Below are 13,943 nucleotides of genomic sequence, written 5' to 3' on the forward strand. Positions count from 1 at the left end.
GGGGGGGGGGGGGGGGGGGGGGGGGACAGGCAGCACGGGTGGCAGAGCAGGGTTGTGCCCCTCCCTGCTGCTGCATGTGTGGGAGATGTCACCAAGGCAGTGCAGAGCTCGCAGCAAGCAGCTTCCCTATGCAGCTGCGCTCTGCCCTGCAGCGCTGAGTCACACCTGCGGGCTGCAGGGGCCCTGGGGGAGGGCAGTAGGGCAGCCTTGCGCACTGATCTGGGGGGTCATGGGTCCCCCCTGTTCTCCAGGAATGTGTGCTGTGACAGGGGGCCGGTCCCACCCCCTTCCTGAGCCCACAGCTGGCAGCAGAGGGGAGCCAGCTCCATGCTCTGTTGCAGCAGCTGCTGCCTTCTGTGGAGGGCAGGGGGCTGCGAACCTGGGTCCCTGGCCCCATAGCCCTGGCAACTGGTGGCCCCCTCTGGCAGAGCTGGGGGAGCAGGGGCAAGGAGCACCAGCGGAGCTGGAGGTTCTGTGGGGGGCTTTCAATTTTAATAATGGATTTGGGGGGTTTTATCAGAGAATTTGCTATTTTTTTTTTAATCAGGGAAAACCAGGACCCCTGGTCATTAATAATACTTTGCCATAGAAGGATGTGTAAACCTAATAAGCTTTGCCCCTTGCTCAGCCACAGTATTTGAGTCTAGCATCTTCATCTATGTACACAGAATCAGCGTGAACATGACAATATCACTGCCCCCAAACAAGCTCAGGTGGAACTCAAACTGGACAAGGGGCTTTCTGGTCCTAGTGGTTCGTAACTCTGCAAAATGGTTCTAGTGCTAAGAAACAAAACAGGTCTTTTTATCTACATGAATAGTTTCACTGGACCACATCTCTAGCACTACTGGAAGAAAGCCATGATCTGTAGCCCTTCCAGTCCTGCAAAAGCATGAAGAAATGACTCTAGTGCTGCAGAAACAAGCTAGGCAGCTCACCAGGTAGGAAATGAAAGGCTTAAAGTGGGCCTAGGATCCAAAAAGAAAGTGTATCACAAAAGAAACTATAAAGGCTTCTAACCTATCACACAATACAGGAGAACATAAGCAGCAGTCATTAGGTTTCACCAGAGCCAGTAGGCTTGTAGCTAAAGCCATTTTTGTATTTTGTTGCACTTACAATGGATCTCCTGGCAGCATTTCCCTCTGAAACCCCAGCATTAGTCTAAAGTTTGACAGATACCATGAGACTCATGCCAGGTCTCAGTCTCTCTCTCTCTCTCTCTTTCACAGGGCATTTGAAATCTTGTCTAAATCCTTTCTTTGTTGTTAGGTAATTAAAAAAAAGAATAAAAGAACTAGCACTGCTGAATGAAGGATGTGTCTATTTGTAAAGTGGGGAGTAGGGTTGTGGGCAAAACCTCCCAGCCATGACTCCAATCAGGTGACTATGTTTAGTTATGTATTCACAAGCTCCGAAAGACCGAGTTACCCATAATCATCACATCCCCCTCCAGGAAACTCCCCTTTCCCAGCCTTAGAGACTATGCCTTAGATTGCTGCTTATTCTGTGGATATGGAAAGGGACAGTGCTCCTTCTCCCCATTTAGGTTATGAGAGAACGTTTTCAAGCTCTTAATCTTCACCATAAAAAATTTAATGGAAACAAGTCAGGTTTTCATACACCGAGAGGACTGGGATTGTTTGGAGACAGGGTTACTCATCTCACTGGTTACGATAAGCTATGGGCAAGACTGAAACCCAGAAATTTATTAGGGTGGTGCTCAGGATTTTCATGTGTGCAACAAGCAGCTCACTCCTGGTTCTGCAAGCACATCACAAAGACACAGTTCTGTGCCTTTCTCAGTAACAGCCCCTGCCTGCACTTTCCAAAGCACTTGCTCTGTGTTCCTGTCTCCAGAGGTAAGAACCTACCTGGGAAGTGGCGTCGGTGTGACACTCTCCAGTCAGTGGGTGAATGGAAGCAGTGATAATCACCAGGGGCCAGGTAGATCACACAGTGATAGAGTTCATTCCCCTCCTTTGTGACGAGCTGTTTTTGGAATGAGTTACAAGAGGAGGCTACAAGGGAACAACAGAAAAATGGAAGGAATTATAAAGAATGGACAAAAGGATCCTCTGAAAGAATCTACTGCATATGAGAAGCGTGCACTGTGAAATATACAGTACTCAGAAGACCATGGTAACTGCAGAGCACTAAAGGTACCCCACACTTACTGATGTGGCAGTAGGAAATCTTGAACAGATGTGCTTCAATGCAGGGGTCCCACCATTTTAAGCAACTCGATTCCTTTTCTATATAATTTAAACATTTTGGAAGTCCAGTCCTTGAAGAATTCAAATAGTTTTAAAGAACCTCAGCTTCCCCTGACAAAAGCAGCAGAAGGTTGGAGCTAACAGAATACAAGGGGCTTGTCTCAAAGCCAGCTCAACTATTTGGGGATAGAAAGATTTCGGGGAAGGCTCCAGGGTTATGAAAACATAGTTTGGTTGTATTTTCATAAGTGTTGCAAAAATCCTGTGGCTTCCAAAGGGTTTCTTTTCATGGCATGCTACTCACTCATAAGTTTATCCAACCATCTTACCACCAGACTGGTGGCCTTGGAGAAAGAAGTGCCTGACCACAGAACAGCTCTAGCAGAAGCAACAAGAGCACAAAGTTCCTCCCAGTGTCTGAAGCCCTGACCTGAGAGGAGCCGCTCTAGGCCTAAGAGAAGAGAGACTGTCTCTATGCTGTGATGCTACTGCCAAAATCTGATCTAATATAACAGCTCTTAATTGGACACGCAGGCACGTTTCAGTCTGACACTAAAAGCTCAGAATTGTCATTAAGGTGAGAAACCCTGAAATCAGCCACCATCAACCCAATAAAGGACAGAATAGAGATGCACCTTATGGATTAATTGAATCAAGAGTTGTATAAGCTTTTATGAGCAAGAGCTCATTTCATCAGATGCTATCCCAATATAATCACGCACTATGGCAGAGATTTTCAACCTTTTTTAGTCTAAATACCCCCAGTGGCTGGATGCTGAGCAGGGGGGAAGGGGGCACCACGTGGCCAGACACGGAGCAGGGAGGTGGGAACAGAGCACCTCCCAGGAGCAGGGCTGGGGCAGGGCGAGGAAGCTCACCAGGCTGGTGTGTGATGGCAGTGGCTGTCGCGTGTGAGCTTCCCCGCCCTGCAGAGGGGCACTGCTGCCCTTGCCCCACCCTGACCCTGCTCCTGGGAGGCAGCAGTGGTCCGTCCCCTCCCGCCCATGCATACCCCCTAGGACTGGTCCAAGTACCCCCAGGGGTACATGTACCCCTGGTTGACAACCCCTGCACTATGGGAACATGAGTTAATCATAGCAAATACAAAACACGGTCTGGCAAGAGTGAAGGGGTACTAAGGAGAAAAGGGACTCAAAAGGGAGCCATGTTATTTCTCACACTAAGCCAAAAGGAAGCAGGGTTGTTTTTGCTGCTGCTGAAAGTCTGTGCGTACAGCCTAGTATAAATAGGATTTATCATTTCCCTGCAGTTAATGGGAACTGTAAAAAGGCGCACACCCACTAAGACACCAGCCGAGGCAAGCTTACTTTGGCTGAACTGTAGGTCCTCTGGATTGATCTGTGGCCCCAGAAAGGATTCCAGTGAGTAAGTGACACCCTTTACTTGCTCCACCTCACAGTTCTTCACTTGTCCAAAGTTGAGAATTTTTCCATCTGAGGGACTGATCTACAGGAAACAGTGAAAGGAAAAGCATTAGGAATCCAGGCATCCCTCAACACACTCCACTGTAGTTGGAAGAAAAACAAGTCTTAATGGTCATTTCAGTGAGCAGCTTTCACTTTTCTTCCGCTCAGGATAACCCATCACCCCATACAGGGATAGACCCGACCCCTTCTACGTGGGAAAGGCAAGCAGGACACCCCATAACTGAGATCCAGAAGCACCAAAGTAGACATTTCATACTGGCATTCGAAGTGGACATCATTATGATCCCCTAAAGAGACAGATTTGTATTTCAATGAGAATGCATGCTCCAGTCTACATGGAACAACTCGGAGCAGAAATACCCCCTACTAACCTAGTAGTCTAGTAACAACCCTTATTCCTCACCCCGATAGCCTGTATGTAACTAAGAAGAACAGCAGCAACTGTAGGAGCAAATGACAGATCTACAGCTCCATTCAGCCCAGTCTAGCCCACCCTCCCAGGTTTTGGCCTGCAGCTAGTTCATGTTTAGCACCTGTCCACACAAACTAGAAGGGAAGCTACAAGCCAATGTAAACCTCCCTCTCTGAGTTAAAACACAATGCAACCTCTCCCCCATCCCCATCCTCACCACACTGTGCAAGCAGCAGACTGGCCGGGCCTGTGGTTTTAGCTTTCTGCGAAAAAACTCGCTGAGGTTTCTGTAGTGATGAAGATCTTCGACAGCTGCCTCCTTCATGTTCACACCAAATGTCCAAATGTACAGGCTGTACACAGGCTTCCGGAGCCAGGTTGGCAGCTCGACCTGGTTCAGACGTCCCCAGGCTCGTGACAGCAGTCGTGTTGGTACTGATTTGTATAGAGCAACCTAGAGAAAGAGAGAGGGATTATGCTTTGCTCTTCTATTCTCTCCACTGCCCCTGGCATTCCCTCAGCCTTCCCCATGAAGTGGACTGAACAGAACTGTCCCTGCTAGGGCTTCCCTGACTTCAGTGGGGTTGTACCAAGCATGTATTAGCCCTCAAGTCTTCAGTATGCCAGAAGCAGAACCTCACTTTCACTCCCTCGCACTGACATGCTGGGAAGGATGACATAAACTCCTGCTCTGGAAGCAAAATAGGTGAATCTGGACATTTCACCAGGTGTGGGAAGGGACAGTGGAGTCCTTTCTGACAGGGCTTTTCTGATGCTTATGTTTTTGCAGTTAGGTAAAAAGTAGAGGTGCAGACAATTTACAACTGCAGCACAGAAGCCACCTTTCAGTGAGGTGCAGGGCAGCCACAGTGCAGGCGCCCTCTTCCCACTCAGGCTGCTGCTTCAGGCATGAATTAGTGGAAACTGCTCCTAAGAGCGTTGCAGACAAGCAGTACATTTCTAGCTTTCCAGTACAGCGCTGATGAGATGGGGCTGGGCAGACTAACTCATTTGTCTTTGTGAACAACCAAAAGGAACCCCACTTCAGAATACACCCCTACATCTCAGCACTTCTCACACTCCCATCTATTCTTACACGCTAGTTGTTCTCTTCTCATCATGCCAGTATAATTATAGCAGTGCAGTCCTTCCTTACATGGTTCCCATTCTCCCACTGGTATAAAGGCCAGTGATCCTCTTGCCCCTACAGGAAAAGGAACAGCTATCCCAGTATATGGCACCTCTATACTTGCCACACCATGACTTACACCAGTGCAACTATTTTGATTAAAAAACAAAACAAAACAAACCACTAATCAACAAGGTTACAAGACTGTGTATATGCCAGACCTTACTGTTTGGGCCATTCCAAGGATCACTCACCTGCAATTTGTGGTACCCGTTATTACTCAACAATTTGCAAGAGCATATTTTAATCACACACAGAGGAGAGAGCCCTCTAAAATATGTTCTGCAAAGAGAACACTTATCTACAAATGTCTGCTAGAAATTTACTTAATGGTGAACCTAGCTAGTACCAGTTCCAAGAGAAAAGGTTCCTCTTTTCTTTCCCAAGCCAAAGAGAAGCTATTTACTCCTTGTGGCAAGGGCATCCATCCTAGATAGGATCTGCAGAAGGCAGCAGTCAATATGAACAGCAGTTCATGCTTCCCAAGAGGTGGTCTTTTACCTTGTCAGTTCTATAAGGTGCATTTATTTCACTCACAGATCACCACCTGCACTAATGGCTGATGCCTAGAAATAAAAGCCAGTGACTTTAAAATGACACACTGCCAACTTAACCTTACTTCAGACTGAGACACCTTAAACCAACTATTGTTACAAGCAACACCTGAGATCACAGTAAGTGAAGGGTTAGACAGAAATATTTTCTAGCTTGTTTACTCTGTGCATTTGAAAGCCACTGCAGAAAGACAGTTTCCTGGTTTTCCTGTGGAACCAACTCATGGGTTTCTCTCAGTCATGGGAGAGGGTTTTTTTGTTTTGATTTTTTTTAATAATATGTGATTGTAAAACCACTGGCAAGCTGGCAGAACAACTTGGGGTCATGCACAATTCTTGAAGGTGCCTACTTTATTTTTTAAAACTGATTGGCTTTTCAGGTTCATGGTGTTTGATTAGCTGCTGTAAATGTTAAGAGTTGGCAAAGCTGTTGAAGTTTGCAGTAAAAAGACTTCAGTGCTATTTGCATATTGTAATGAACTGTATACAGAGAAAGATCCATGGGTAAAAGCTTCCTACATTCTCCCACTCTAGCTAGGAGCATTTGCATTCACATGTTATCTGAACAGTTAAGACTTCAGGCACCCAAGAACAAAATTAAGGAACAAGCAACCACAAACCCTTCTTATGCCCAAATTACAGCAGCTGAGAGGTCACATGAACATGTCTGCAAAAGGCTTGGCCTGCCTTTGCCCAGCTCTGATATTTGTGGGTGTAACTGTCTGAATGAATACAACATTTTCCATCAATTTTCTCCCACTTGGGACCCCACTCAGTAAGTGTCCATATGCAAATTCTATGCTACTGAAAATTCATCCTCTGTCTGTGAAACACTATCCCAATGCTTACACAAACAGATAAAGTAAAAGCTTGAGGGAGAGGGAAACATGAACCACAGCTTGCTGCTTTAATAGCACTGCCTATCATCCTGCTTGTCCCTCTTCTGCCAATGCCCCTCCATTTTAAGAGAACAGTCACCCACACAATTGTTACCAAGCACAGTAGAGACCTGATCACACTTACCCTGCTCATAGGCCTCCATCCCACTCTGGTCAAGGGTTTAAGAGCACCAAAAGGCAGAAGGTAATAGAGAATAGTCAGAGGCCAAGAACGGAGTTTCAGAGCAGGCTTAGACATACAGCTGAGCTGGCCCAACCTCCGCCTCAGGGCCAACTGGGGGAATTGCAACCTGTAAGATGACACACACGGGGGTCAGCCTGCTCACCACCAGAACCACCAGCTCCTCATAGCCAGGGGTGGTTATCCCAGTCCGTTACATTTACATACTGCCTCTGCACATCCCTGCTCCTTTACTTGGCTTCAGACTTGTCCCTTTCCCAAATAAAGGGCCAGCTTACCCCTGAATGAAAGACACCCAAAACAGAGGGTCAGTATACCCTCCTGATGGTCTGAAGACCTGGAGAATTACAACACATTTTGTACTGACAAAGGTCTGAGAGAAGTGAAAATCAGGCCAGTTGGCAGTGTAACATCCACGGTAAGCTAGGAATCACCAGAGAGGGAAGAAACCAGCCTTCCCAGATTTCTGAAGATGAAGCACCTCTACCTGACAGGAAACAGGCATGTAACCTCTCTGATGCTGGGAGAGGTAGAGAGGTCACAAGCAGAAAACACAGGGCTCAGGAGCCTGGGAATAAAACCTGTTTTGTGCAGAAGGGTTAGGCCCAAGTCAAGAAAAGAACACAAGTCGCAGTGCAAGAACCCCACAAGGCGAGGGCAGTGATGTCCCAGATGTGGGGCTCCAGGGCGTCAGTTAGGGGTAGGATGATGGGAATCTGGCTCTAAGTTCCACCTACAGTGCTGTTCCCTCTTGCAACTGCTAAAGAAGATCCTGGGCTCGCACTGCTTGTTGGGAAGGAGCCACAACTCCTGGGAGAAAGGGAAATTTAAACACCCATCTCTCCTCCTTTCTCTTTGCAGCAGCAGCAATGGAAAGAACTCATGCTTGCTACCATTCTTCTTTTCTGATAGTCCCTCCAAAAAGGGGGCAGCATCAGAAGCTACCAGCATGAGACAGCTCGCCAGCTGGAGGAACCCTGACTATATTGTGCCCAAGTCCTATGCTGGACCACAAAAAGCAGGAGGGTCAAACTGTAATATGCCTGGAATCAGCCTGCTGGAAACTGACTTCAGAAAATATCTGGCCCCATGCGGGCTGGTTCTTAGCTCTGCAGAGCCAAACAAGTGGCATTTGTGAGTTCATGCACATTGTGCCCAAAGTGCCAAAGGCAAAAGGCACCTCTCAGGTCTTACATCATTCTAGGGCACCTCAGTCCTAGAAAGATGATACAAGGATGAAATGCATACACTGCTTGGGTAGCGTGGTAATTCAGGCTGCACAGCCCAATCAGCCTTTGGTTTCATAAACTGGGAGAGTTATTTTTTGGTCTTAGGCCAGACACCTACATTACAAACTCATTTTGTATAAACAGCCACCAGTAGCCTGTGTCTTGTGGGCCAGAATGACTCAGCAGGAAGCTCCACATCCCATTAGAAGACCCTGCTTGGGTCTTTGGACAAATCATTTTCTTCCCCTCTTTTTCCCCAGGAGAGTCCCCTGGGGGGCAATGCCTGGCCATTTTTATTCTCTACGCTTCTCAGGACATGTCAGCGGACTGAAGTCCTCTGGACAAGCACTCGGGTCTGCTGGGCAACTACTAGGGAGTGATTCTTCTCCCCGCACTGCTGGACATGACTTGCCTGCATGCAGGGCAGGATTACTGGGAAGAGGAAGGCTCCTGCTGGAAATTATATAACACTCTATCTATCTGTCTGTCTATCTGTCTGTTAAAGCAGAACCTGTGCAAATGGTATGGCCAACACTGTGCAAGGTTAAAGCAGAACCTGTGCAAGTGGTATGGCCACCACTGTGAGATGCCTGTTGTGCCTCTGGGTAGTGATTTCTTCCTTCCAAAACAAAGGAAGATTCTGGGCAGCAGAGTGAAAGAAAAACCCAAGGAGATGAAGTGTCTTCTCAGCAGAAACAGAGCAGGCCTCATCTACACGAGATGAGACCTGCATAGAGCACAGGAATAGGAAGGGACAGTTAACCTGTGGGTCCTCCTCCCACTGATCCTCACACCTCCCAAGGTCTGAGAGCCTTGCAAGGCAGCTGGCTTTACCAAGAGCTCCGAGGACAAGGTACTACTCTCCCCTCCCATTGCCTTCTCCCCCCCTTCACTGCAGACAGCCATGGACCAATCCCTGCAGAGCTGCATCCTGGCAGCTTGCTCGAAACCCCCTGGCTTCTCACTGCCTTGGCCTTGTCTCAGAGAAGCCCCTCACTACATTTTCTGCTCTCCTAATGATCAGAAGGTGACCGGAGGGAAAGAAACCCTCATCCGTTTCCTTTGCTGTGAAATAGCATTCCCTCCCCTGCCAACTCAGTTCATAAGGAGCTTTATAGTAATTAGGCCAAACAAAAGCTTTGCAGAGGGCTGTCACTCCTTCTGTCCATCTCCCCTCCCTCCCTCATTTCTCCCTTCGGTTGCTGTTCCCGCAAAGCGGAAAACACCGAACAGTACCTGAAACGGGCTCTCCTATTTGATGGGACCCCAGCAGAGCTGGCCAGGCCTGGACTCTCCAGATGTGGGTGCTGCTCCGCAGCACAGCTGCTGCTGCCACCGTTCCCTGAACGTAGCCTCCGGACATGAATTCTAACTTTGCGGAGGTTGTAGCAAGAGGGACGAGGGTTAGATAAAGCTTTATAGCATCTCACCATTTCCCTGCGTGCAGATCTGGTCCCTGCAGGGTGTTTGACTGACACATTGTCAGGATGAAGGTCAGTCGCAAGTCTCAGTCAGTCTCTCCTTTTCCTCTACTTCCCCTTCGCTTGCTCGCGGCAGCACAGGAGGGAAGACACGACGTCACAGCTCCCAATTCCCCCGCTGGTTTGTCTCCCGATTCCCCCTCTGTCTCTTTCCTACTTGCAATTCAGGCTACGAGGGTCCTGGCTATTGCAAACAAACAGGCATTGTGTCACACTTTATCATCCTCCTGTACAGGCAGCTGCACATGAGACAAAAAACCTCTGCCTGCAAATGGTCCCCACTCCTCGCTAGCCAGGACTGCCATTGAAGCTCAGCTCCCACATGAGCCCCCTGCAGTCCAAGGCTGCCGGGCACCAAAGCACTATTGTCAGCACTGCAGCCAGCTGGCCTTACACAGCTATCCTGAGAGCCAGTCTGAATGCGAGGCTGGGAGGAGGTGGGGGCGGAGAAGAGGAGGAGGGAGATAATTCATACCTTCAATTCTGCACTGCAGTAACTGCAGCTAGATCCGTCTTGGACTGCTGAGTGATCTGATGTATATGCAGCATTCATGCTGCCAAAAAGCTCCTAAGCAAGGAGCAGGAGAGGGGACATCTCTTCCATCTCATACAGCCCAGCCAGAGACTGACCTGTTTCCTGGACCCCCTTGCCATCCCACGCAGCCCACCAAGGGAGAAGGGAAAAAATGCTTTTCTACTAGTACACTTCTACAATGGAACAAATCCAAGGCCAGCTTGAGAAGTAGGTGCTGCCAGTGTTCAACAGATGCTTTATGTGGCTTGCAGCATCACAACAATAGTGTTCACATCTTGAAGAGCTCAAATGTCAAGTCAGCATGGGGCTGGAAGCTTGCCTACAGGACTGTGCCTATTTGACCCAACCCAGCATTGGAAATATTCAGCTTGAGAAGTTCTCTTTTCCCACCCTACAGGTTGCACCTTCCTGCATCTCCTGCTGGATGGTTTGTATTGTTAATGGGAGGAAACCAATAACAAGAGCCCAGCCCAGGGATCAGTAATGAGTGACACCTGACTTCCGTGTCAGCCAGAGTATAGGACAGGGGTGGGCAATTATTTTGGGCAGAGGACCGCTTACTGAGTTTTGGCAAGCCATTGAGGGCCGCATGACAGGCAGCTCAGGGCAGATAAATATTAATTTTCTAAATTTTTTAGGGGCCCCATGGACCGGATCGAATGGCCTGGTGGGCCACATCTGGCCCCCAGGCCGCATTTTGCCCACCCCTGGTATAGGTGTTCAATATTTAAGCAGGATCGTTAATCACTGATGATTTCTATCCAAACCAAGGGAGAAACCAGTTTTTCCTTTGCAAAGCACACCTCACACACTAGTGGCACAAGTGATGTGGCTCCCCAGTGAGGGCTTTTTTGCACTAATCCAGGGTTGGAGAGGTTACACATTGTGTGGGTGGGCAAGGAAGAAAAGAGGAGTGGCAGGGCAGGCAGGAAGACACAGAGTTGCATTCTCATGTGCTAATAGCATCGCAGTTCAAGCAGTCCCTTCAAGAACCCCTGTTAGAGAGAGGCACATTTTGATGGCTGCCCCCCGCCCCCCGCCCCCGTTCCAGATGTTTCTTTAGAAACACCTCTAGTGCCCTAAACATGAGAGAGGAGGAAGGAAATTCATCAAACCATAGCTTTTCAGGAAGATCTCCTTATGTTAATTACAAGAGCCACAGATGAGGCTGATGCAGCCACTGCGTATTAAAGGAATGCTAGTAACATAAAATGCAGTCACTTAAAAATGGTGAAACATGGCTCAGGCACAACACATGCTTCAATCCCCCAGCTACTTCTGTGGTTTTGTAGTCACACTTGTCTATTTTTAACATGCTTTCTTTTTTGTTGCAGCAAAGGCGTATGTAAGAGGAGAATCTGACTCTACAAAGGAAGAGTAAAACAGCAGACAGGAAGTTTGATTAAAATAACCAGAAAAAGTAAGTCAGATATTTACGCTTGATCTGCTACCGACAGGAACAGGAGGAGTTTCTAGTTACAAGAATAGGTACAAACGTTGAGCCAGAAACATAATTGAAGTGGACAGAGTTCCTTTAAAAAACATTTTGTCAGGGCAAGGGGAAAGCCATTATCATCAAGATCCCAAGAAATGCAGGGCATGCAGGCAAGCTCCAGAAGCTGTGAAAAGGGAAAGGAACTGTTCACAGCACTGGTGCAGAGGCTGGAGAAGGCAAGGCTGACCCTTAAATTTCTTTTCCTCCTGCTCACATTCCCAGCATGAGTGGCTCCCACACAAGGATGTGTGCACTGCTTTTTTCTTTGCTGTTGATTTAGCCTCACTCTCTAGGTCTAGGGGACCTCATGGACATGTAGGAAAAATACAGAACAAGTAACATACATTCCCAGTTAATAGAACTATTCCCCCCAGAGCCAGGTGAGGAAATGCCCCTTTCAAATCCAAGCTGTTCTAATGGAAGCTTCCCAACTGATGCTCCCCACCCCAAGCACGTGTACATCCTAGCCTGCGGGACTGGGTTTTTATTTCCACAAGGTGCTAAAGAAGCACGAGGAGAATGAAACAACCAACTTGCACCCCAGGACTGAACAAGCACTGGAACACACCACTGTTTTATGGTGGCACTGCTGTAGGTGGGAAAGGAACTTGTGATGGTGACTACTGCCCTCTAGGGCAAGAATCCATAGGCGTCTTTATACATGCTTCAGGGATTGGGGAGAGGGGGGCACTTTAAGTAGAGCACCTTTGAGAGCTGCTCTAATTAAAGTGCCCACAGCATTTTGTGTATTCAGCATCCCGTGCTTCAAAATGGCAGGGGGGCACTTTAACTAAAGCTTGTTCAACAAGTTTTAGTTAAAGTGCCCATTTTGAAGAATGGGGACACTGAATGCAGGAGATGTGGAGGCTGCTGGCGCATGCTAATTAGCATACTCCAGCAGATTCAATTAATCAAGTCTGCTCCAAGGCACTGTAATTACAGCAGAACAGAGCAGCATCCCTGCACATTTACAGGCACCCCATGATACAAGAGAGACTCTCTGCTTGGTAAACTGCAGGGAGAGATGGATATCAATGCAGTATGCATCCCTTTCTCCATTCCTTTCTCCATGAACCATGTAGGTGACAAGTCTTCTGTTTCTCAGAAATTTTGTTCTGGTTGACCCTTTATGCCCACCAAGAAACAGGTCCAAGGCCTATGACAAAAACCTGCTTAAAAACTGATGTACAAGCACACGTGGCACGTCAACATATCACTAGCCACTGTACTGGAGGACCTGAGGACAGTTTGGACCTTCTTGCCTATCCAGTGCTCTGGATAGGCAAGAAGGCTTCACCTCCAACCAACCCCACCTGCCTGAACTGCCCCAGAATCCCTTGTAAGCAAATCAAAGAAGCAGGGACTGCCTGAGGCACAAATCCCCAAAGGGGAATTATTATCTAATAATGAACAGCTAATCTGTCAGCTATGCAACTCCACTCTGCTCTGTCAGTTCACATAAGCATCAAATCCAGTGACCTCATTTAATTACTTGTCTTCTCATTACTGCTTCAAGCCCTTCCTCTCAAGACTCCCAAACACTAAACCAGGGGATTTGTAGGAATCTGAGACCAAGATTAAGAAATGTCAATTTTCAAATCATGTGTGCATTGCTGGACTTGGGATCTGCCAGCCTGAGGGCCAGAAGCCCTCCCTTCCTATTCCCTGCATTTGGCACCAGTACTACCACTTAGAAATATCTGACATAACTTAAAATAGATGTCTGCAAGCGGCTCTGCTGTTGAACTGATCCCACCCAAGAAGCACATGAGAAAATACCAAGCACTAAAGTGGGGGGGAGGAGTGAGAGGGGGGACAGTTCTGGCAGGGAAACTGCCTGCCTGTACCAGAAAGACATACTCTTAGTGGCACGTGGCAGCTCATCATCAAAACTTCATCCCTTTCCCTCGGGCACTGCCAGTTCTCTCTGTTTGAATGTGTGTATATATTGAAAAAGAAATCCCTCTTCCCCTCCAGCTCTGCTGTGGGGTAGTCCAGCAGCAGAAACAATACCCTCCTCAGCAGCCAATCAGGATCTCTGCTACTTCAAGAGCAAAACAAAAATCCTTTCAGGCATTGGGGGAACCTGGATGCAGACTGGCTTTTGTGGGTCACATGATGGTTACGGGAGTGCGTTTCCCTTCCCAGAAAGCCTGCAATCCCCTAACCTTTGTGGATTTGTCAGCACCAGCTAGGAAACTAGTTACATATCCCAGTTCAGGGAGGCTTTTTCCACCTATAGCTTCTAGAATTCTCCATCTGCTCCCTCAAGAAGTTTTTGTAATTAGTTGGGGGGGGGGGGTT

The 13,943-nt window shown here is 47.9% G+C and overlaps 1 protein-coding gene across 3 annotated transcripts in view; it reads right to left on the reverse strand.

The window, feature by feature from the left end:
• Positions 1-13,943, reverse strand: part of PISD (phosphatidylserine decarboxylase) — a 33,478-nt gene that overhangs the window by 3,585 nt on the left and 15,950 nt on the right. For 2 of the 3 annotated variants that reach the window (XM_019506835.1, XM_019506834.1), the window contains exons 2-6: positions 9,559-9,793; positions 6,843-7,008; positions 4,294-4,530; positions 3,545-3,683; positions 1,875-2,021 (exon numbers count right to left, since the gene is read on the reverse strand). In XM_019506835.1, the coding sequence (XP_019362380.1) occupies positions 1,875-2,021; positions 3,545-3,683; positions 4,294-4,530; positions 6,843-7,008; positions 9,559-9,608 (739 nt within the window). In that variant the 5' untranslated portion in view covers positions 9,609-9,793. The remainder of the gene's footprint in view (positions 1-1,874; positions 2,022-3,544; positions 3,684-4,293; positions 4,531-6,842; positions 7,009-9,558; positions 9,794-13,943) is intronic. The other variant, XM_019506833.1, reaches the window with a different exon arrangement.

This window comes from Gavialis gangeticus, unplaced genomic scaffold (genome assembly GCF_001723915.1).
Source record: "Gavialis gangeticus isolate Ggan-Ray unplaced genomic scaffold, GavGan_comp1, whole genome shotgun sequence".
NCBI classification, from domain to species: domain Eukaryota; kingdom Metazoa; phylum Chordata; order Crocodylia; family Gavialidae; genus Gavialis; species Gavialis gangeticus.